Source organism: Nicotiana tomentosiformis, chromosome 4 (genome assembly GCF_000390325.3).
Source record: "Nicotiana tomentosiformis chromosome 4, ASM39032v3, whole genome shotgun sequence".
Taxonomy (NCBI): domain Eukaryota; kingdom Viridiplantae; phylum Streptophyta; class Magnoliopsida; order Solanales; family Solanaceae; genus Nicotiana; species Nicotiana tomentosiformis.
In genome coordinates this window covers 125,703,102-125,725,170 of record NC_090815.1, presented here as the reverse complement: position 1 = coordinate 125,725,170, position 22,069 = coordinate 125,703,102, and the positions used below count along the sequence as shown (strand labels likewise).

The 22,069-nt window shown below is 35.5% G+C and overlaps 2 protein-coding genes across 3 annotated transcripts; both read left to right on the top strand.

Annotated features, from left to right (window-relative positions):
- The first annotated feature begins 2,205 nt into the window (after window positions 1-2,205).
- On the top strand, window positions 2,206-14,710 carry LOC104095062 (uncharacterized). Of its 2 annotated transcripts, none has more exons than XM_009601113.4 (14): window positions 2,206-2,464; window positions 2,913-3,054; window positions 3,159-3,292; window positions 6,361-6,399; window positions 6,488-6,580; window positions 6,667-6,783; window positions 7,674-7,769; window positions 8,282-8,395; window positions 9,061-9,114; window positions 10,435-10,482; window positions 11,412-11,562; window positions 12,243-12,408; window positions 13,739-13,808; window positions 14,107-14,710. In XM_009601113.4, exons 2-14 carry the CDS (start codon window positions 2,973-2,975, stop codon window positions 14,362-14,364), a joined length of 1,422 nt encoding a protein of 473 aa, XP_009599408.1. In that variant the 5' UTR covers window positions 2,206-2,464; window positions 2,913-2,972; the 3' UTR covers window positions 14,365-14,710. The 2 variants fall into 2 exon arrangements, with proteins under 2 accessions (XP_009599408.1, XP_009599409.1); XM_009601114.4 differs by having other exon boundaries at window positions 2,907-3,054.
- Window positions 14,711-15,591: 881 nt separating this feature from the next.
- On the top strand, window positions 15,592-20,667 carry LOC104095064 (J domain-containing protein required for chloroplast accumulation response 1). The gene is made up of 9 exons (XM_009601115.4): window positions 15,592-16,284; window positions 16,952-17,676; window positions 17,758-18,263; window positions 18,409-18,520; window positions 18,869-18,936; window positions 19,249-19,314; window positions 19,397-19,474; window positions 19,719-19,895; window positions 20,283-20,667. Exons 1-9 carry the CDS (start codon window positions 15,863-15,865, stop codon window positions 20,319-20,321), a joined length of 2,193 nt encoding a protein of 730 aa, XP_009599410.1. The 5' UTR covers window positions 15,592-15,862; the 3' UTR covers window positions 20,322-20,667.
- The last annotated feature ends 1,402 nt before the right edge of the window (window positions 20,668-22,069 follow it).

Sequence of the window (22,069 nt, the reverse complement as noted above, 5' to 3'; positions counted from 1 at the left end):
TCTTGATGATATTTGGAGGTTACGTTTTAAATTTGAGCTCATTTAAAGTAGATTTAGGTATCAAATCGTATATTGGATTGTTGAAATTCGAACAACAAGTTTATGTTTCTGGACAATTTGCATTTCAGACCTATTTGGCCTTAAGTGCATGAAAGCATTGGTTGCACTTCAGACCTATTTGGCCTTAAGTGCGTCTGAAGTGCATTTTTCACTTAGACCAATTTGGCCTTAAGTGCATGAAAATATTTGTTGCACTTCAAATCTATTTGGACCTAAGTGCATTTTAAGTGTAATTTTTTACTTTAGATTTAATTGGCCTTAAGTGCATTGCACTTCAGACAAATTATTTTCGTTCAACTACTTACAATTTTTTCTATAAAGTGAGTACTTAAATTGTGACCCCAAAATTGGGTATAGATACAAATGCCCAGAAAAGAGATCCAACTGTGGATGGTAGGCTTAAGAAGTATGTGAGAGCCCGGGCCAATCATCAGCACACAGAAATCACCTATCACACCTCATCCACGGAATCACAAGCCATCGACGCACAACAGATACCGAGCGCTCACATGCGCATACGAATGCGTGAAAGAAATTCAAATAGTTACGCTTCAAGCTGAATTAATGCCTCACGATAAGGAAAGAAAAATTAAAAATTTATCCTAAATGCCCTGTAGTTAGAGGCGAATCTAGGATTTGATGGTGGCGGGTGCCATAATTTTCTTTAATGTAGCCCTTGTAATAATTAATATAGAGTTTGTTCGGGACACTTATTCTGTTTATTTTTTTAATTTATTCGGGAAATTTAATTAGCATTTTTTATTTGCAAATATGAAAATTACATCTCTATCGCATACCCTATTTGTGAAATTTCACTGGATATGTTGTTATTGTTGTTGTTGTTAAATAAAAATTACATCTCAGACATCAAGAAGCAAATGTAATTAGCATTTTAAAGAAGGAATCACACCTTCGTTATTAACAACACAAGTAAAATCAATATTTTCAATTGGGAACTACATCTTTTTTGTATGCTAAAATAAATCTGTACAAGTAAAATAATATCTTCAACAAGAGAATTTCACCAATCAGAATAAGAATAATAAAAAATATCTTCAATAGATAAATTATACCCAAGAAGTAAATGCAGAATTAGATAAACTACAAGATCCCAAAATATAAATTAATAAATCTCATATTTTCTAGGAAATGCTTGCGAAATATTCATCATAATTTAACAGTAAAGAGATTTAAGTTGTATTTAACAATTATAGAATAACATAAATTTTTATGTTATAATAAAAAATTATAAAAATTAAATTTGATCTCAATCCAAAATTTCTATCAAGACCCGAGTTTTTTGATTTCGAAAGAAAAAAATTAAAAGATTTGAGATTAATAGAGATGCTTATTTTATGAAATTTTCAATTTTGGAGGTTCATTTTTGAGTGATCTTGTTAAAGATCACATATAAAATAATAGGATATAGAAAAAAATATAAAAAATAATAATAAACGATAAATAGAAATTTAGGAGGTAGTCTAAAAGAAAATGATTGGGACAAAGTAAATAAAAAGCACAACGAAAAGAAAAAGTCAGATAAGGTTCAAGATAAATTCGAACTTGAATTTTACAGAGGAGAAAAGCGTTTGAAAAGGTCTACTGGCTATGTCACCTTTGACTAGTTTGCAACTTGGGGTGGCGGGATCAAATATTTAACCTCGTTTAAGAAAATATTTGTATAAATATATGATAATTTTACTAACGTAGCGGGTGCCACCCTACCCTACAAGGTGGATCCGCCAAGTCTCTCAGAAGATAGGTATGGATGAAGCTTTGCAAATGAACAAAAATGACTAAAAGGTAAATGGACGTATTCACGAATAAATAAATAAATGAAATGGAGATTCATCATGTCACGTCTTCATGTTGATAGTTCGTAGTGTTTGTAAAATGGAGATAAATGAGAACAAAATCGAAATACTTAAACAAACATTCATATTTTAATTATTATACCTCTTTCAAAATGTTTATTTATGATACTCTATCCAATTGACTATTTATTGTTATTTGAAGTGAATTATTCTACCATTTGACAGGAGGCAAATTTTTTATCTTATAATATATTTTATTCAAATTTTGGCTTTTCAATTTATATGGGGACAATTTATCCACTTCAATTTCAAAAAAATTGGTCGAATAAACTCATTCAACAACAGAAAGTGTCAAACAAACAAGAAAAAATGAAATAAAAGTGGCTGGATCGTTGCTTTTGGCTCTCTAGCGCGGGGTTGAAGTCCAAATTAGAATTCCCTCGACCGTACCCCTATTTCCCCTTTCCTTCACTTTCAATTCAAGTGTTCCTATCAAAAATCCGGATCTTGTCGTATAGAGAGTTTTCCTACTGCTCCCTCTTCTCTCGATTCTCATCAGATCCAGTGCTACATTTCTTCTCTTTCATTCGGTAAGCTCACGCCGTCGCTTTTACATGTCTTAGCATTTTTGTTTTGCTCTGTAATTTTGAAATTATTTGATAATTTACGAATTTTATTTAACCTTTTGATGCTTGGATCTAGAGAATTTCTATTATGCTCGGATAAAGGAAGATTATTGATTGGCCGTGAATTCCCAGCATTCAGTTGTTGCTAGCTAATTAAACTAAGTAGTATTTACTGATCAAATAAAAAAGAAAAAGGAGGGCGAGTGCCCTAGGTTTACGCCAGCTAATATTAGTCTAGAGATAATGAATAACATGGAAGATACAGAGTATAGAGGATTCTTAGAGCTGATTCAGCTAGAGGCATAGTTGATTGATTGATTAATTGATTAATTGATTGGTAGATCTTTTGTATATTCTGGTTGGATTTATGCGTCTTCCATTTATTTTCGCGTTTAAAGTACTATAGTTGCAGGTTGCAAGGTGGTCCTAGTTGCTTAAATTATCGTAATCATTTTCTCTGCTTCCTCCATCTATGTTTGGGAGTCTTGTGGATGCTCCTGCCAACAGTCCACATCTACGGAGGTCTGGAAGCCGAGCAGTTGTATCTGATCTTGGTAAGAAAAGTTGTACTTTTCATGCGATTTTTGATGCTTGCTCTCTGTTTTGTTTTTCCTCAATGGTTATGTCATATAGACTTTTAATAAACGTAATCATCTAGGTGTTATTGAGCTTGGAGGGAGTCCTGAAGAATCCCTTTTGCATAGCATAGAAGTCGATGAAATGAAGGGTGTGACGACACCATTGAGCAGCGCGGCCATAATGCCATCTCCTGTTCTCTTATGGAGATTTAAGGTGTGAACTTTAAGACAGTTTCAGTATATGAACATTTGATCTTTGTGCTCTGTTTGGGTATTTTGAGATCAGGATCAGGCCTGAGTTCAGATCTGTATTATGGTGAAACTAATCTAGAGCTAGTTTTCTGGTTCATGTTTGATATTTGTTTGTCACAGTTTAAAGTTATTTAGGATTCAATTCAGTCCTAGTTCTAAAAATCAATATCTGGATTTGCAATTTTTTTACATGAATAAGACTAAGTTTGACGAATTATTCTCCATGATGGAGCCTATGAAATGAAAAATGTAGTAGCGATGTATACGTAATCATATATCATTTACAACGCAGTACAACTTAGCAAACAAATAATAGCCTCGAAATCATCCTATTGCAATGTTATGTTCTACAAAATTGATGGTGTTAAGTTTAGTGCTCTATACATAGTACTCTCTCTGACTCATCTTATATGACACCATTTGATTGGACAATAAGATATCAGTTTGACTTGTATATTACATGCGTGATAGTTTAATCTAATTAGTTAGATGGATTCGTGTGTATTAATAGCATAATGATTTCAAACATTTGCAAGATAAAAATGATATCACGTATTTGAACCCTGCTGTAGACAAAAGCATGGTGTTTAAGTAGAGAAGGGTATAGGGGTGGGCCTATTATCCACCGAGTTTCAAACCGTGTGCTAGCTAGCCCTTGAAGATTTCTCAATTAGAAATAAATTTGGATATAAGTAAAAAAAATTAAAATTCATAAAAGTAAGAAAAAGAATAGAGTGGAAACTGGGAAGCAAAATGATGCAACAGAATAGATAAAAGGAGAGATAATCCACTTTTTTAGCCAAAACAAATCAGGACAAGTTCAATCCACATTGAGACATTTATAGCCAATTTTGACCCTATATATAGTAGGATCTCACCATTGCTAAACTAAGTCTTTTCAAAGAAAAAAATTCAAACCAGATCGGAGTGCTTCCCCAGTGTCTATATCAGAAAACCAGTTCGGGTTCATGCCGTGTCGCTCTATTACAGAAGCTATCCATCTTATTAGGAGGTTGGTGGAACAATACAGAGATAGGAAGAAGGATTTGCACATGGTGTTCATTGATCTAGAGAAGGCGTATGACAAGGTCCTAAGGATGTTCTTTGGAGATGCCTGGAGGTGAAAGGTGTGCCGGTAGCTTATATTAGGGCGATAAAGGATTTATACGATGGGGCTAAGACTCGGGTTAGGACTGTAGGAGGTGACTCAGAGCCCTTTCCGGTAGTTATGGGGTTACACCAAGGATCTGCGCTCAGCCCGTTCTTATTTGCCCTAGTAATGGACGCATTGACACACCATATTCAAGGGGAGGTGCCATGGTGTATGTTTTTCGCTGATGATATAGTTCTAATTGACGAAACGAGAGGTGGCGTTAATGAGAGATTGGAGGTATGGAGGCAGGTCCTGGAGTCTAAAGGTTACAAGTTGAGTAGGACCAAGACGGAATATTTGGAGTGCAAGTTCAGCGATGTGTCGGGGGAAGCGGACGGGGAGGTGAGGCTGGACTCGCAAGTCATCCCTAAGAGAGAGAGTTTCAAGTACCTAGGGTCTATTATCCAAGGAGATGGGGAGATCGATGGGGATGTCACGCACTGTATCGGAGTGGGGTGGATGAAATGGAGGTTAGCGTCTGGAGTCCTGTGTGACAAGAAGGTGCCACTGAAACTTAAAGGAAAGTTTTATAGAGCGGTGGTTAGACCGGCCATGTTGTATAGGGCTGAGTGTTGGCTAGTCAAGAATTCTCATATCCAGAAGATGAAAGTAGCCGAAATGAGGATGCTGAGATGGATGTGCGGGCACACTAGGCTGGATAAGATTAGGAATGAAGATATTCGGGAGAAGGTGGGCGTGGCTCCCATGGACGACAAGGTGCGGAAAGCGAGGCTTAGATGGTTTGGGCATGTGCGGAGGATGAGCCTAGATGCCCTGGTCAGGAGGTGTGAACGGTTGGCTTTGACAGGTATGAGGAGAGGTAGAGGGCAGCCTAAGAAATATTGGGGCGAGGTGATCAGGCAGGACATGGCGCAACTTTAGATTTTCGAGGACATGGCCCTGGATAGGGAGGTGTGGAGATCGAGCATTAGGGTTGTAGGTTAGGGGGTAATTGAGCGTTTTTCTTCGTGTTCTGGCTAGTCTTATAGTGTTTTATATAGGACTGCTAGCGGTTATTGTTCCATCACACTTTTTATTTTTGTTTATTGTTTTTTACTTTTATTTTTTATTTTTATTTTCAATTTTTATTATTGAATAATTATTGTCCTTCCCACTTATTTGTTGTCACTTACGGTGCCGATCTTATGTGTATGTTTTCTGTTGTTGTTATAGATTTTTTGTTTTTGAGCCGAGGGTCTCCCGGAAACAGCATCTCTATCCTCAAGGGTAGGGGTAAGGTCTGCGTTTACTCTACCCTCCCCATACCCCACTAGCGGGATTATTACTGGGTGGTTGTTGTTGTATTGGAGTGCTTCCCCAACACTACTTTGATCATGCTTTAGTCTTTGCTTTCTCCATAAGTTCCTTCATTTGATAGCTTATTGTTTCTTTGAAGGAAGATAGATTATGAAATTGGACAAAGCAGTGAACTATGAAACCATACCCACCCAAAGCTATTCTATTTCTTGAGACTAGCTATTACTTTATCTAGTGTTTAACGGCTTACTTTGACGTAGTAATGGGGCTCATCGGTGTTAGCTCATCGGAGACAGTATCACAGGAATATTGACCTTGAAAAATGATTCCTTGATTTTCAAGTAGGTCTCAATGAGTGATAAGTTGACCAATAAGATTTGGATATCCGTTTAACAAAATCCGAAAAAAGGATTTGGATATTCTTGAGATAATATTTGTTTACTTCTCTTTGTTATTTCTTCAACTTTAATCATCCCATGGGGCCTCTTTTCCTGCATTTCTTGTTGTTGATGTTGTTGTTGTTGCTGCTGCTGCTTTCTTTTCTTTATTTCTTATGCTTCTCTGAAGTCTGAAAGAGATGAAATGCTCTCCTATGATTCTAAGCACGCTGTTCTGTTCAGGTACTTCTGTTCCTCATTTGGGGTGTCAGTTGTTGCAAGGTTAGTATGACCAAATTTTTGGGAATGTACTTGGATCATTGTGAACATATTCGCGTTATGTTTAACGAGTATTTCTCCTAATTTGCAGATTGGCTGGGATTCAGTCATGAGAATGAGTGTAAACCTTCGTGATCTATTCTTATATGAGGCTTTTCTTTATTACAATCCTCTTCTTCTTGTGGTTAGTGAAGATCATTATACTAGTTTATGTAAAGTCCTTTCTGCAACATTACTCTTATTTGCATTTCTTTGTTTTTGGTGCTGCAGACCATGATGGTTTGGTTTTGGGGCATAAACCTATGGGTTTTCGCGCAGGCTAATGTCAACTATGCTAAAATTTTTGATCTTGATCAGAATCATCTCTCTCACAGAGAGATTTGGAAGGTAACTTACACTTGTCATGAGCTTATAGTCTTGCAACTTAATGCATCATTAACCAACTCATTTTCACTTAAATGCTGTGGTGCTGATGCATTTATTTTAAGATGGCTAAGTTAAAAAAGGAAAGAGATGGCTTAGTTCCTAATGTTCTCATTAAAAACTTCCTAGGGAAATATCATCTGTTACTTAAAGTGCAATATGTAGATTTACACTACATTCTTAAGCATGGTTAACTGAGTTATTTGGGTTTACTTTTGCCTCGATATGCTAACTGTGGAACTTTGAGCATTGAGGTTTGGCTATATAAGTCTGTTTCTCAGTAAACATTCTACAGCCTTTTAAACCTAGTGTGGTAAGATTTAAATATCAGATAAGACGCCATGTATTCCACGAAGCTCCCTCTTTTTATGCGATATATCTAATATCATTTAAATATTTAATAAACTCAATACAATTTGCAGAAAAAGAAGATTTCTGATATTTCTTTCCTATGAATTCACCATGTCAACCTTTTGAAAGTTGATTTTAATACCCCCTATATTAGCTTAATGGAACTTTTGCCCTGCTTGAAGTTTCTGAACTTTGTTTTAAGATTTTTTTAAGATACGTAAAGTGAAATTTATTTCAAACCAGCTAATCCATATTGAGATTTGAGAGCCATGTCGCTCTTACCCTGATAAGCCATGGTTCATGAAGTCGAAACAACAGTGTTATTGATGAGAGTGCTGCAATATTTTTGTCTCTTGCATATCAGATTGAAGGAAAGAAGTAAAGGGAAAAACTAATCTATATTGCATGACATTTGCCTCCTTCATAACTCTCCATGAGCTGTCTTTTAGATTTTTGTTTTCCTTGTACAAATAGAAAATTTTAAAGGTCCCTTGATAATGCAGTGTGCTACTTGGATGACGATCATTGTGCCGACAAGCATGACGGCCTATCTCTATCTCTATTCACATGGAGAAGTTTCATTGGCTGCATCTCAACCAGTGTAATAGATGCTTCCTTCCCTTTTAATTGATAGCAGTTTTTGCTTTATCCAATTTAAGTCATATTCAATGTGAACTGTTGTTTTGGTTCCTGGAAAAGCTTCTGATAAATTATCGAAAGGGAAGATGATCATTTGTTCATAATAACTGTCCAAATTTGGTTCGGACTTCAAGTTCCTCAGCTTGGTCATACTGTTATACAAAATTCTCAAGTTTGTCAGTTGCATTGGATCAGAAGTATTAAGGATTCAAAACTTCTTATTCTCTTAACTAGAGGATTTGGCATCAGAATTTGTATATTCGGATCTTACTTTTTCCAGTTCAAAGAAAAAAAAAAGAGAAAGAAAAAAAGAAGAAGCTGTGCCAAACCCTTCTGATTTTAGGGGCAATTACTGTAACGAAACCTCGCTGATCTTTAGTTTACTCACTCTACTGAATAGGCAGGTGCCGCAGAAGTCTTGTAAATGTGATACTTCTTATCTACAATTTTAATGAATCTTATGTCATTGTAGGTGCTTCTATACGCTGGGTTTGCCATGACTCTGATATTTCCATTTGACATATTCTTTTTGTCATCTCGCTACTTTTTGTTAAGGACTCTTTGGCGGATAGTTTTCCCGTTACAGGCAAGTTTGCGTTTCTATGTTACATCGAGAAATACTTTTGACTTTTAGCCGTAAAAATTGTACCATTGATCTCTCAATATCAAAATGAAAATGATATGAAGCTCCATTGATTATCCTTCTCAAAAAAAAAAAAAAAAAAACTCTATTAAATTTTACCGGAAAAAGTTATGCAATTCATTTATTTCTATATTTTATTGCACTTTTTTTTTTTTCAATTGAAACCATTGATACCAGCATGGGTGAATATTTGATGATTACAAATTGTAATGTACTTTGACTGGCATTTTAGTTATAATTTTGAAGTAATCGAGTACTTTAGTACTAGCTGATATGGGCAGAATTAGGTAGCTTCTAAATAGGATTTCATCTTCTTCAAATGTCCATCATTCCCTCTAGATCTGATTGGATTTGGTGGAAAGAAATATTCCCTTTCCCCTAAAGTGGATTTCTGTTTGATTTTTCATAGTATACTTACTGCGTCAGAGCATTTCTATGTTAGTTTCTTAATATTGTGAAGCATCTTTTAGAGGAATAACCATTTACATTCTAAATCATGCTTACAGAGATTCCTGAAATTAATCAAAAATATCATACTAATTTAGATAGAGGGTTCCATATTATTATTGGTTTGATACTGTGATTAATTCTTTTTGGTATCGATGCAGGCTATATCATTTGCTGACTTCTTTCTGGCTGATATATTGACTTCTATGTCAAAGGTATGCATCTTCTTCTCGCCCAAAAGAAAAGAGGACGTTAACTCATTAGCTTGTGTATCCTTATCAAAAGACTCACTACTTTGTATATTTGTATATACTGTGACATAGTCTAGTTCATCCTTTTCAACTAAATTATTCTGTTTCTGAAGTAGGATTATGCATCTTTTTGTTTTCTAGTACCCATTTCTTTTCAATAAGTAGGTCACGCCTAGTTCTATCAGTCACGCCTAGTTCTATCAGTTCATTACTAGCTTGGAAACTATACTTGGAAGTTGTAATTTGTAAATGTTTTGTCGTTTTTCTTATTTGTACTTAGCATTTGATATTGTTATTTAGCCACATTTCATGATGATACTATCAACAGGAGCTCTATAGTACCATATTCCAAGCTGCATAGACTTACGTCAGATTTATCATCATATTAATGCATTGGTCAGGTTGTACCATTGTTGCAGACTGGCAAAGTTCGTAGTTGATATCCCATGAAATGCGGCTTTTGCTTAGAGAATATGTTATAGCTTGGGCAGATCATGTCATGACAACAGAGACCTGAACTAAACTTTAGGTTCTGCTAGTCTAGGGTTCAATTTGTTTTGACTCTTGAGTAGACCACAATAACCCCAAAAGTAAAGAATGAACCAAAGAAGATTGCTCATCTCCACCCATTGAGACTTGGTCCTTTACCCCTCTCAAAAAGCTGCCAGCTTCACTACGTTTCTGTCATCTTAGTTCATCCTCTTTTTGCAATAATTTCTTCTCATATTAAAGTGATTCTTTTATTTTCCTTGATAAAAGAAGTTCTTTCTTATCTACCGATACCATTAACATGGTTGATAAACAGATTTGAATTCTTTCCAGAACAATTGATCCTCCTGGAACCTCCTTGTTCTTTTGCATTGTCAGCTGAGCCAGAAGAAAAATATTTGACTAAGTTACCCTGTTAATCCCAATTTGACGATCTATTTCCAGAGTGATTGCTTTCAGATTCAGTTTTTCCTTTAGATGGTGAACTGTAAGCTCTTATGAGTTATCCCTGTGCTTCATTTTGGCCTTGAGCCAAAGCTGTGTCCAGTCAAATCAATCTCATATATACTTGTTGTTTTAATATGTTAGGCAAGTTAAAAGATTATTTATTCCATCAAAAAGCCTGGTAGTGATTCTTTTGTGGAACTTGCACATTTTGCGATCAAAGCCTTGTAGATGTACAATAATTCACCTGCTTGTGTCATACCTATTGCTATAGTTTTTCGTCGAGAGTGTTATTGCATAATTTTTGTCACCTGGTGTGGCAATGCCCAACGTTTTCATACGTTTGTGCAGGTATTTTCGGATCTGGAACGTTCGGTCTGTAGAATGGTTCATCGACAGGTTTGTTCCTTTCTGTCCTATCCTTTTGGTGAGAATAAGAAATTCTGATATGATATTGTTAGTTTTTTCTTTTTGTGATAATGCGAGATGCGTTTAGTTGTATCTAGAAGAGAGGGTTGTCTAGTGGAAGAGACCCTCCACCTCTATCATGAAGTTCGGTATTCAAGTCACCGGGGGAAAAAGTGGCGCCACTAGTGGTCAGTGGGGAGTTGGGAATTTACAATTTTAATGAAAAGAGTGTTGCATTTGGTTGTATCACTCTCTTTCAAACTATGATGTATGTTAACATTTAACACCATCACTTGCTGTAAAATTATGTTCACCCATCACATGTCCATTCATGTATAAGTTTTGATCAGTGGACTAATATTTCAACAAAAAAAGCAGCTTTAGATCAGTATCTGTGCAGTGTTATAGTCTAAAGTCAAGGAAATTTTTGATACACCAGGTGACTGACTGTCTTCTTGTAATGTTTTAACCAAGTCAAGAAATAATTGGCCCTTTTTGGGGCTCCTAAGTAATCTAGCAAATTGTTGGATTGACATCTAAGCAAAGCTGATCGCTTCTTTCTGTTCCTCAGCCAAATTAGTGGTGTTTGCTTAGTTTGTAGATCTAGCTGCATTATCCTCCCTTTGCGAGGAGTTCTATATCTGACAAGAGAGCAGTTTCTCTGGGTTTGATAAAGTAGTAGGAAAGTATTCTCTACAATAATTTTCAGTTTATATATATAAAAATACGCACACATTAAGCGTAGGTAATCAGGCTTTGAGATTTTCTTTGTCACTTAATATCATTTTGTTTTCTTTGGGTGAAGTTTGTGTCAGATTTTTTATTGCCTCTGTACAGAGAATCTTCTAGAATGCCCCTTGCAAGTAGATTTTTGTGAAAGCTTGCTCTATTACCTGAAAGATAACTAATGACATGAACAGGTTGCTACCATTGCATGGTTTGAAGCTGATTCTGTTTGTGGAAGTCATGCTGTTGCAATTCCCATTGTTCTTGTATTGCCTTATCTATTCCGTCTCTTTCAGTGTCTTCGGCAATATAAGGATACTAGAGAGAAGACTACCCTGTTGAATGGTAAATTCCTGTTTTTGCTTTTGCATTTTCGTTGTTAAGGAATCGTGAGCTGCTTTGTTGGTAAATTCAGTGGGTACCTTTGTTTTGGATTGGTTTTCAGTTACATTTTCTATTAAAGATTATTCCTTGATGCTTGACGCTGAAGGGAACTATTCCTCTCTGAATATATAGTGCATTTTAGCTGTCTTATAACCATGGTAAATATCGAAGTGCTGATGAAGGAAAGTGAGGGGTCGGCTGAAGTTTTCTAGAAATTGGCGGGCCTTGAGGGTTTAAATAGTAGAAAACTTATTGTGTATTTGATGATTAAAGCCTTGGAAGAAATCTGTGCTGATTCATTGTGAATAGCAACTGTTGGGAGAATGGAGGAAAAGAGGATGATGAATAGTTTAATGCTTTTACTTACCATTCATCATCTTGGTTTTGTTCTATGCTTATATCTTTTGCTCCCTAAAATAAAAAGGACTATGAAGTTTCCAGGAGTGTCTCACATAATTTATAATGTTAGTCTAGTTTATTGTTGATCCTAAGAAAAGTAGTAATGTTCCAAGTTCTTCATTTTTTAAGCATGGATTTATACATAAGCTATCTCTCTTCAACTTGCTTTTAATTTTCCTGGTTTCAGCTTATCGTTGGGTCAATACTTAATAGTGCTAATTGTCCTTAATGTTTCATTTCAGCGTTAAAATATTCAACTGCAGTACCTGTGATATTTTTCTCAGCCCTTAAGTATCACGTCTTCCCTGACAACTGGGTTAATATTTATCGTCCTTTATGGCTTCTGTCGGGTGTGGTGAACTTTCTCTACTCATTCTATTGGGATCTGACAAGAGATTGGGACTTGAGGTCAGTGACATCTTTTTCATGCGAATTCTTCAGAGCTTTAGCTAATTTTTCAAACTGTATGCGGGCACTAATGCTTTAGTTTTGCACCCAGTTATTGCTCATCCAACTCAGACTTTGATTTAGTTGTTTATATTTTTCTTTGATTTTGCTGCCTTCCAACTGTTTTAACTGTCATGCTTTATATCTTAGTGTCCCAATGTTGACATTGTTCTTAAAATAACAAAATTCGTCCTCTAACAATTCAAACTAGTATAACAAAATACCACACCATTTTATTGATGTGACATTTTCCGACCAGCTTCTCTACCTTTCTGCATTTTAAAATTACGTGGTTATTACTAAGGTACAAACAAGTTAACATGTTAAACATATTCCTACAAACTTGATATGCTTGTCTATCCAAAACTATATTACTCTTAACCTTCAGAAAATGGGATGTAGGGAGTTCTGCGTAGAGACTGGATATTGAGTTCTCATGTTTGTGGTTTGAACTATTTTGCATAGGATATTTTGGAAATTGATTTGTACACTCCACTTTTTTACTCCCTGTGTTCTAATACTTGTAGTCGTATAAATGACAACTTTCCCCTTCCCCCTCCCCTCCCCGCCCCCCAAAAAAAAAAAATTGTTTTACATTGCACTCTATCTCTCGCGATGTCTCCTTCATGTATTTCCATAATTCTAGACGAAAATATTGTATAAACCCAAAAAAGTAAATGAGTAAATAAATATTGAAATCATGAAATATATGTTTTATTCATTGAATTCCTAAGGTTTTTTAAAAAGCATATAATTCACAAACATAGACAATAACTAAGGGGAGAAGAAGGCGCATTGATTTTATCAAGAATTGTAAGCTCTTATTTCACAAAGCATTTGAAGCAAAAATGACAAAGATATTAGAAATGAATATAACGAAACAATGAAAGTGTGGTCTCGAAGGGGATGCCCTAATGGTTGAGGCATGAGAGTAACAACCTAGAGATCCTAGATCCGAATCAACAACATTTATATGTTTGAACTCAGCTACATACAACACTTAATATGTGTCCTTGTGCTCCCTTCAGGTTCAATCCCAGCCAGCTACATACAACACAATAATGGTTAAATGTGTAAAAGCTGGACTGCACGAATCAATTCCCATGTTTTCTATTTTAATCACGCATTTATAATTGGGAAGTCTACCACAATACACTTCCCTTGGCCACCTGTTAATGTGCAAGAATGTCTTTTTTTTTAATAGGCAATATGCAAGAATGTCTTTTACTAGAGGTCTTTCTGAGATTATTCTTGTTAAATCTGATTACTCGAAATTGCTTCTTTCTGCTAGTTGCTTCACTCGGATTTTCAAGTTCAGCAGACCGAATGCATTATCACACTTGTTATATGGGCGGAAATGGGTAAGCCTATACCTTTTGTTTATCATCACTGCTTCCGTAACTTTGTGACATTCTACTAGTTGGCTAATTTTCCGGCTTGTTTTCTAGAGCAAAATTAAGGGAGAATTCAATGATACTATTAGTGTTCCCTTTATTTTCATAATAATCTGGTTGAAGCTGAATTGATGTTACATTTTTTTTGGCCAACTTTTTAACACCCTGCACAGAAGAAGATTTTATTGCCTCAGTTGGCAATTCTGACATTTTCTTGTCGTGAAATATTAAGGGTGTTAGTTTCTGACCTTTTGGGAACTTGCAGGTCTACTTTTGGGTAATTGGAAGCAACCTCATCCTGCGATGCACGTGGACATACAAGCTGTCTGCCCATCTCCGGCACAATTATCTCACTGTGTTCGCAATAACTGCGCTTGAGATCTTCCGTCGCTTCCAGTGGGCGTTCTTCCGTGTAGAGAACGAGTGGAATAAAACGAACTCTAAACCAAATATTCAACTCTCCACGAGTGACAAGCCAACTGATGAACAAAAATTACTAGACCCAAACGGTCACAGTGTATAGACTATGGAACATTATCGATCCTAACAGCATTGTAGGAGGTTGATTCAGCCTTCTTTAAACCCGGCAAAAAGGTTAATGGAATTCCATTTTCCCCATTTGCACATAAGAATATCTGTCAATAGTATAGTATGAGATATAAGGTCAAGAGACATTAAATAACATACATGATTCAACCGGCATTCCTTTTTGGAAGACTTTATCCCTGTTCTTTGTTGGGATTTTTAATCATTTTTTGTAAGATACTCATTACCGATTTTTGATGTAACATCCCTTGGAGTTGTTTCTAACTTTATGGTGTCTCGAGATTATTGCATTTTCGAATCAGCAAATCAAGCTGGAACTTATATTTCTGTGGATTATTCATGATCTTATTTCAAGTACTGAACAACTGTAATTGTTAACCTTTACTATGAAAAGGACGCAATATCTGAGTTCTTGATAGAGTGGGACTGATGGGAATATTTGTTAGTTGCACTTGCTCTTTCAGTTTTTTCTCCACATTACTCCTGTTGTGTCAGATGCTGGCATGGGTAGGGTTTTACTGTCTGGACTTTTTATGTTGTCATACATTATTGGTTATCATACTTTATAAACATGTCATTTGACCCTACTTTTATTCCAACATTTGAAGAACTAAAGCTACATAGTTAAGTGGGTGCATATAGATTGATTGAACCAGAGAGAAGTTAAATGATAACTAAAGTACTGTAAAAAGGGCAGCCCAGTGCACTAAGCTCCCGCTATGCGCGGGGAAGGGTCGGATCACAAAGGTATATTGTAAGCAATCTTACCCTGTATTTCTGCAAGAGGCTCTTCCCGCGGCTCGAATCCGTGAAAGAATTTGATTCAAATAAGAGATGAAAGCAATTAGAGTTGTTTAGAACAGCATGTGAATACAAAAAAAGCACTTAAACTTCCTTCACATATTCAAGTGGTCCTAAAAATCCATCATTTCAATAACACAGACTAAAAGGGGAAAATCTAGAAGAGTGAATTTTTTCTCACCAAATATTAGGTGATTAAGGAGAAACTGAGCAAGAAAAAATAGAATTTGCTAGTGAGGCAAATATTCTTTCTCCTTTTGTCTTTTTGCAATATTGTCTTCTCTTATCCACACTATTCACAGCCATAACATTATCTCACCAGCATATCCTGTGGCTTCAGTTTCCCACTAAACTATTAGTATTGGGTATGTAGTCTATTCACATAAAACTGTCGTAACCCCACTTACCTGTCTTGTGAACTGTTCATAACTTCCAACCACATAATTTTCAATTTTTAAGCATTTAACAAAAACACATCATTTTCGTGAAAATCTTAGAATTCAAAACCAAAGTACACTTCGAACATGCATTAATTTCTCTCAAGGTTCCCACACATGTTCTTGCATGAACCTAGGTTGCCCAAAGAATTGGAGTTTCAACAATTTCCCGCCATTTTTTTTTTGTATTTGAACTTATTGTTTAGCAGTTATCCATTTTTGTAATCTTGGTTTTCCATGGAGAGAATTTCCCAAAAGGAAAATGTTTTATTCGAATATGGTCCTCAAAGATCATTTGAGAACTCACCTAGTGACATGGACATGGATTTTAACGATGTTTTCGGGGGTCCCCCCAGACGTTTTTCAATCCAAGAAGGGAGAAAGAGGCATAGTTTCAATGACCCAATGGAGTATGAAGAAGATTCAGCAGGTTCATCGCGCAATTCATATGAAAAGCCAGTTTTTGGGGCAGAAAATGCTAATAGAAGGCGAAATCAAGGTGAAGATTTCTATGATGATATATTTAGAGTTGATGAATCACCAAGGAGGAGTGATAGGGACCCTTTTGGCTCAAATCCCGGTTCCAGAGTTTTAAGCCCCGTTCGTCCTTTGTCACCAAAATTTGAAGCTTTTGCTACTTCACTCCCTGCTCAATTCAGGTAATTTGTATACCTCTTTTCTCTTGCTTTTGCTTTTGATTTAATATGTGGAAGGATTTGAGTTATATACTGACAGTGTGAGTTTTTCATATTATCAGTGCAATTTAACTAGTTATAGCAGGTTACTACAATATTAAGTTACCTGTTGTAGGTTGACTTAACCTGATTGTAATTTTTTTGTTCTTTACATCGTCAGTGCATAGAAATTAAACTCTATATAATTGTGGAGTTGGTAATAATTTTGATATCCTCCACTTCCTGACTTGGCAAATAAGGGAAAAGGGCTGAATTTTTGGTAGCAGTAGGGCCTTGACACTGTAAAACAGGAAAGAATGTTAGCTTGTAATTGCTGTTGAATTAATGAAGATAATCTGTACTCCTTTCGCGGTCCCTTTTTGGGCACAGTGGTAGTATTGTAACAACGGTATATCTACTAGAGTTGTTTCAATCTTCATCTTTAACAGGAAGTACATAATTTCAGTTTAGACTAACTTTATGTGGCAACAACTGATCTACTCTCTAGCTGATAAAGGAAACAGGTCAATTCTAGTTTTTTTTTTTTTTTTTTTTATAACCTTTGGTAGTAGTAAGATTTTCTAAGGAGGGGTAGTGAAATTGTCATATTGTTGCTTCATAGATTGGTTATTAGTGTTTGTTTGCTCTTCAGTCTTCCTGCCAAGTTGACGAAAGCAACAGATCTTCCCCTATTTGCTTCGGGAAGTCATAGTCCACAAAAGAAGCGAGAGAAAGAGATGAAAAATGATGCTCCCACATTTTATCGACAAAGTCCATTATCCCGTGAAGGTACTAGTATTGGTGATGAATTAAGATACATGTCTGAATCTGATGAGCAAGACATAGGAGGCAATCTGAAGAAGAACGGAGAAAGCAAGGAAGCTTCCAGTACTGAATATCAATTTCATTTCTCCATATACAAGTGGGCAGGCAAAGGAGTTCCCGTACTTATTCCACTGAAGGGAGGGAAGCATTTCAAGTCTAAAGAGAAAATTAAACTTGAAATATGTTCTAGCTCCAATGGAAGGATAGAGAATGATGACATGGATACCAGATCGCCGCTGGGAGAAAACCTCAACATATCCAGGGACGGGAATTCTCAATCCTTTAGTACTACAAGTAAGAACTCAGAGAGAAGTGACAATGCAAATGGTATTGTTGGGGAAACTGTCGGCATTCCAAAGTCAAAATCCCTTCAAAGTGTTAAAGATGACACTATATTAAGAACTGAAAGGGAAACAGAAGAACCTTTCTTCAGACAGAAGTCAGGTTTAGGTGAGGGAATCCAGAAAGAAGTTCCAAAGAACTCTGAAGAAATTATAAAGGATGAGTTGAAGCCTCTTCGTGCATTTTTAGTTAATGAGGCCGAGGAAAAAGGTACTTTCTAATTTCAAACCTGGCAACTACAGACATTTGTAGTCTGTCTTACACAAAAAAAATGTTATTTTTGCTTTGCAGGCGGTGTTAAGATGGCACAAGACACAGAAGGGAAGAGTAACACGGTCAAAGCTAAGAAAGAAGCAGCACGATCAAAAAATAAAGTCAAGGAAAATGTGAAGAAAATTGATGCTGAGGTTGACACAAATTTGAAGAAAGGTGATGTTGAGGCCAGTGACAACAAGCAAAAAAGCGATTCACAAGCTAAGAGAAAAGGGAAGAGAGGTTTAGACAAAAAGCCTATAGTAGATACAGGAGTTAACAGAGGTAGTCCGCAAGCTTCTCCGTTAAGATCAACCGAGAATTCTAGTAAAGCTGGAATTAAAGGAAAGGTTCAAGACTTTGTAAAGATGTTCAACCACGAGGTTCATTCAACACCCCAAGAAGGTGAAAGTCGAAGTAAAAGCTTTAGATGGAAAGCTAGCAGCAATACTGGAGTTGAAAGTGAAAAGAGTTTCAGCATGCCAAAAGCAAATGAGAAAGTTCAGTTGCCCACCGTTAACAAAACGCAAGATGCAACCCAAAATGTACCAAACTTCTCTTTAGTACTCCCACCAATTCTAAGATTTTCCTTTCTTAATTAGACTTCCAATGTAAGGGGGACAGTTGGTTCACTGTTGCTCCCTGGTAGTTATCTGTAGAAGTTCTGATTCTGTGTCTTGCTTTTTGCAGGTACACCAAAATGTTAACAAGCAGGAGAAAACAACTAAATATTCCCAAACGAAAACACCAACTCCTAAGACTAAAGATTATTCAGATCAAAAGGCAGCTCCATCAACTAATGGTTAGTTATACTTATTTTGTAAGAAACAAAATGATGAACCTTGTTTCAGTTCCTTTACTAACTTGTACCTGCTTCTACCTTGGTTAAGACACGAGAAGCCCGATCCTACTCTCTTCTGAAAAATCTATTACCTAAGGAAATGTTGGGAGTTCATTTAAGGTTAACTATAAGCAGCTACCTCTACATTATTGTTCTCAATTTCATTAAATTCGGACTTTATTTTTTTGATTTCAATAGTTCATTTCCACTGTAGCCTGCAAACGTTAAATGAATAGTTGGTACTGGAAGCATCAGCGTTTACTCATTTCTATACCATAAAGCAATTCCTCACTTCTGTGTTTATTGCAGAGTCAAAACGAGATGATCGAAAAGCTTCAGTTGGAAGCATGGATGATCTATTTGGTGGAAATTATGTGGTATGGGTTCTTTTTTTAAGTTTCTTTAATTGACTGTTTGTGAGCATTTATGTTGTCTGGCATTGCAATTTTTGCTGTACCAAGAAAAAAAGTAATGCAAAGTATTAGAGAGGGAAAAGGATGTTAGACGAAACAGAAACATCCAATTTTAGAGTATGCAACTTGTTACCAGTTTGATGTCTTAATAGGTTGGGTGATATGACTTCACATCTTTGCAACTAAAGTTTACGATGATCAAACAGGAAAGCACATTTGTGGAATGACTCAGTTTGTATATTTGTGTTCCTGATGAGATAGTTTACCTTTTCGTAGGTGGAAGAATTATTTGAAGATCAGGGCAACGCTTCACAAACTAATAGCAAATCTGAGGACAACCAAGTAATTTATTTCTTTTTGTCGGTATCTCTGCTGAATTCAAGCATCCATAACATGATTGTAATTGTTTGCGATTAAATTATAGGCTTCAGATGCCAAAATTAAGCAATGGTCACAAGGGAGGAAAGGAAATATTCGCTCGTTGCTCTCAACCTTACAATTAGTAAGAGTGTTTCTTCTTTTACATCTTTTTTTCATGGCTTTCCTCAATATGACCTTAAAACTTAAACCAGTGTTAAGGGTTAAAAAAACTCAAATCCATCAGTTTCTGTTGAAGCTTTAGTTGGTGATCATATTTGAAGTTTTTCGGAATTTCTTTCCTATTTTTATATATTTGTGGAAAGGAATAGGATTTTTTTTCTAAGGCTGGAATGGCTAATTGTTAAAGCACAATCATTTTCAAACAGGTTTTATGGCCAGAGAGCGGATGGAAGCCTGTGGCGTTAATGGATTTAATTGAAGGAAGTGCAGTGAAGAGAGCATATCAAAGAGCGTTACTCTATATACATCCGGATAAGCTCCAACAAAAGGGTGCTGCTTCTCACCAGAAATACATTGCAGAAAAAGTTTTTGATATTCTTCAGGTACCTTATAATTTTGTTGAATAGTACATGTAACTTTTTCCAAAGCCAAAAATCCCAGTTTCGGATGCAGGTTTTAGACATGTCAGCACTAAATATAAAGCAATTTTTTTTCCTAGAGCAAGTCTTACAACATTACTTTTATAGTGTGAGTGTGTAGTAGCATATGAACCCTACACGAAACTGTGATGCAAATGAAAAACTGATCATTGTTGAGTATTACAAGTCATATACATTTTCTGGTTTAGACAGTTAAGTCTATGATTGTTCTATTCGTCATGATTCTACTACTATTATTCAGCCATGCTATTAAGTTAAGTCATGTTTCATGAGCCGAAATCCTTTTACTTATATTGTCGAATCATATTTAGCTAAGTTTGTTTGTTGCAGGAAGCTTGGGATCATTTCAACTCGCTTGGTCCTATGTAACATTCACATATGCAATGTGGTATCTGAGGAGGCACGGTTACGAAAAATCTGTTCATCTGTGTACATACCAGGCAATATCTTACATATCCAGTCCACACAACATACCATAAACTGGTTCATCTATACTTAAAAGAGCAGACAAAGACTTTCATCAAAGTTCATATATTCTTTTTGCCACAGCATAGTTATGAGTTAGTGAAAGTTGTTACAACATGCGATAGTAGGCAGCAGGAAGCTGGCCTTATTGGGATTATTGTTGTTGTTGTTGTTGTATCAACATAACTCTGATTCCTCACTCAACTTCTTTGTTGGTGAAATCAAAGGTGAGCCTGAAGTTTTTGGAACATATAGGCATCCTCAAGATTAAAGAGTTAAACTTTTTTACGCTTACAATGTAAATAACACTTTTACACTACCTAGAAGATAACTACATATTACCGTCCATAATAAGTAGGATTAACAACTTGAAAAATAAGGCAGGTTACCGGCTTCAACATTTTAAAATACATTGAAGTGTAAAAGTCAGTGTAATGTTAAATACCAATTGAATTGTGTGGATTAATGGTAAGTGAAGATACAAAAAGGTTTTGAAGGTACCCATTATTAGCTGTTGAGATAGGTGAAAGTTGGTGTTTGTCTACTTGAGATACAAGATGTTAATGAAGGTTTCAAAAGAAGAGGCACAACTACAAGCAGCTACATGGACCGGGTTGGTTCGGATTTTATCAAAACCAAACCAAACCAATTATATCGGTTTGGATTGGTTTGGTTTTGTTGGATTTTTCGGTTTTTTTGTTACATGAATATTATTTCAATCTTGCATTATTAAAGTTATAGATAAAGTTTTGATAAGTGAATATATGTTTACTAAAAAAAAATAAAAAATAACAAACATATGATTTATTAAAGTGATCTTACGGGAGAATTGTTTTTAGTAACACATAATAGTTTATTTTCTTAGTCGTCTACCAATAATTTTTGGTTGATGTACGCTTTCATGGTTAACCAAATTTAATAATTAAACATAAAAATAAATATGATACCTAAATAATGATATGTTCTATGTAATTTTAGATTATCGAAATACCATTTCAAATTCGAAAAATATATAATAAATCTTGACATATGAATATGAAAGAACAAAGAGATATCGACGCATTTTAATAACACATAATAAGAAAGTGATACAATTTATTATTTAAAGTAAATAAAAATGAATACACTTTATAGTTGTATTAAATATTATATCCCATGAGAGGTTCTCAAATATTTCTAGACATCTTTTAAATAAAATTTTAACAAAAGTCTTAAAATTATATATAAAAATTATATATTTATATGTCGGTTTGATTTAGATTTTTTTTTACTCAATACCAAATCAAATCAAATCAAAACTAGTCGTGTTTTTTAATCGATTTGGTGCGATTTTCCGGTTCTGTTTTTAAAACGCCAAGCAGCTGTACTTCTTCATGGAAAAGCTGTCAATCTTGTAAAATGTGCTTGATATAATTGATTTGCATTATTATAGCAGAGCAAGAACTAGTACTTGCAATAAACTAATCCTCATTGGTTTACTAAAGTTTTATTGGAAAGACCATGTCCTTTTTGGCTACAATATTGGTCCCCTAACTCCCCCCCCCCCCCCCCGCAAAAAAAAAAAAAACACTCCAACTCCTACCCCCAAAAAATGAAATAATCTTTAGAATGAAATATGAAAAATCAGGATTTGGGACCCTTACTTGTGATCT

What these genes read in the sequence shown, in the direction of transcription:
- LOC104095062 (XM_009601113.4), top strand. Translation starts at nt 2,973, where the DNA reads ATGTTTGGGAGTCTTGTGGATGCTCCTGCCAACAGTCCACATCTACGG. An exon ending in TTCTCTTATGGAGATTTAAG is followed by an intron (nt 3,293 to 6,360) that starts GTGTGAACTTTA and finishes TGTTCTGTTCAG; the next exon opens with GTACTTCTGTTCCTCATTTG. An exon ending in GAAGACTACCCTGTTGAATG is followed by an intron (nt 11,563 to 12,242) that starts GTAAATTCCTGT and finishes GTTTCATTTCAG; the next exon opens with CGTTAAAATATTCAACTGCA.
- LOC104095064 (XM_009601115.4), top strand. Translation starts at nt 15,863, where the DNA reads ATGGAGAGAATTTCCCAAAAGGAAAATGTTTTATTCGAATATGGTCCT. An exon ending in GCAAATCTGAGGACAACCAA is followed by an intron (nt 19,315 to 19,396) that starts GTAATTTATTTC and finishes ATTAAATTATAG; the next exon opens with GCTTCAGATGCCAAAATTAA. An exon ending in TGCTCTCAACCTTACAATTA is followed by an intron (nt 19,475 to 19,718) that starts GTAAGAGTGTTT and finishes ATTTTCAAACAG; the next exon opens with GTTTTATGGCCAGAGAGCGG.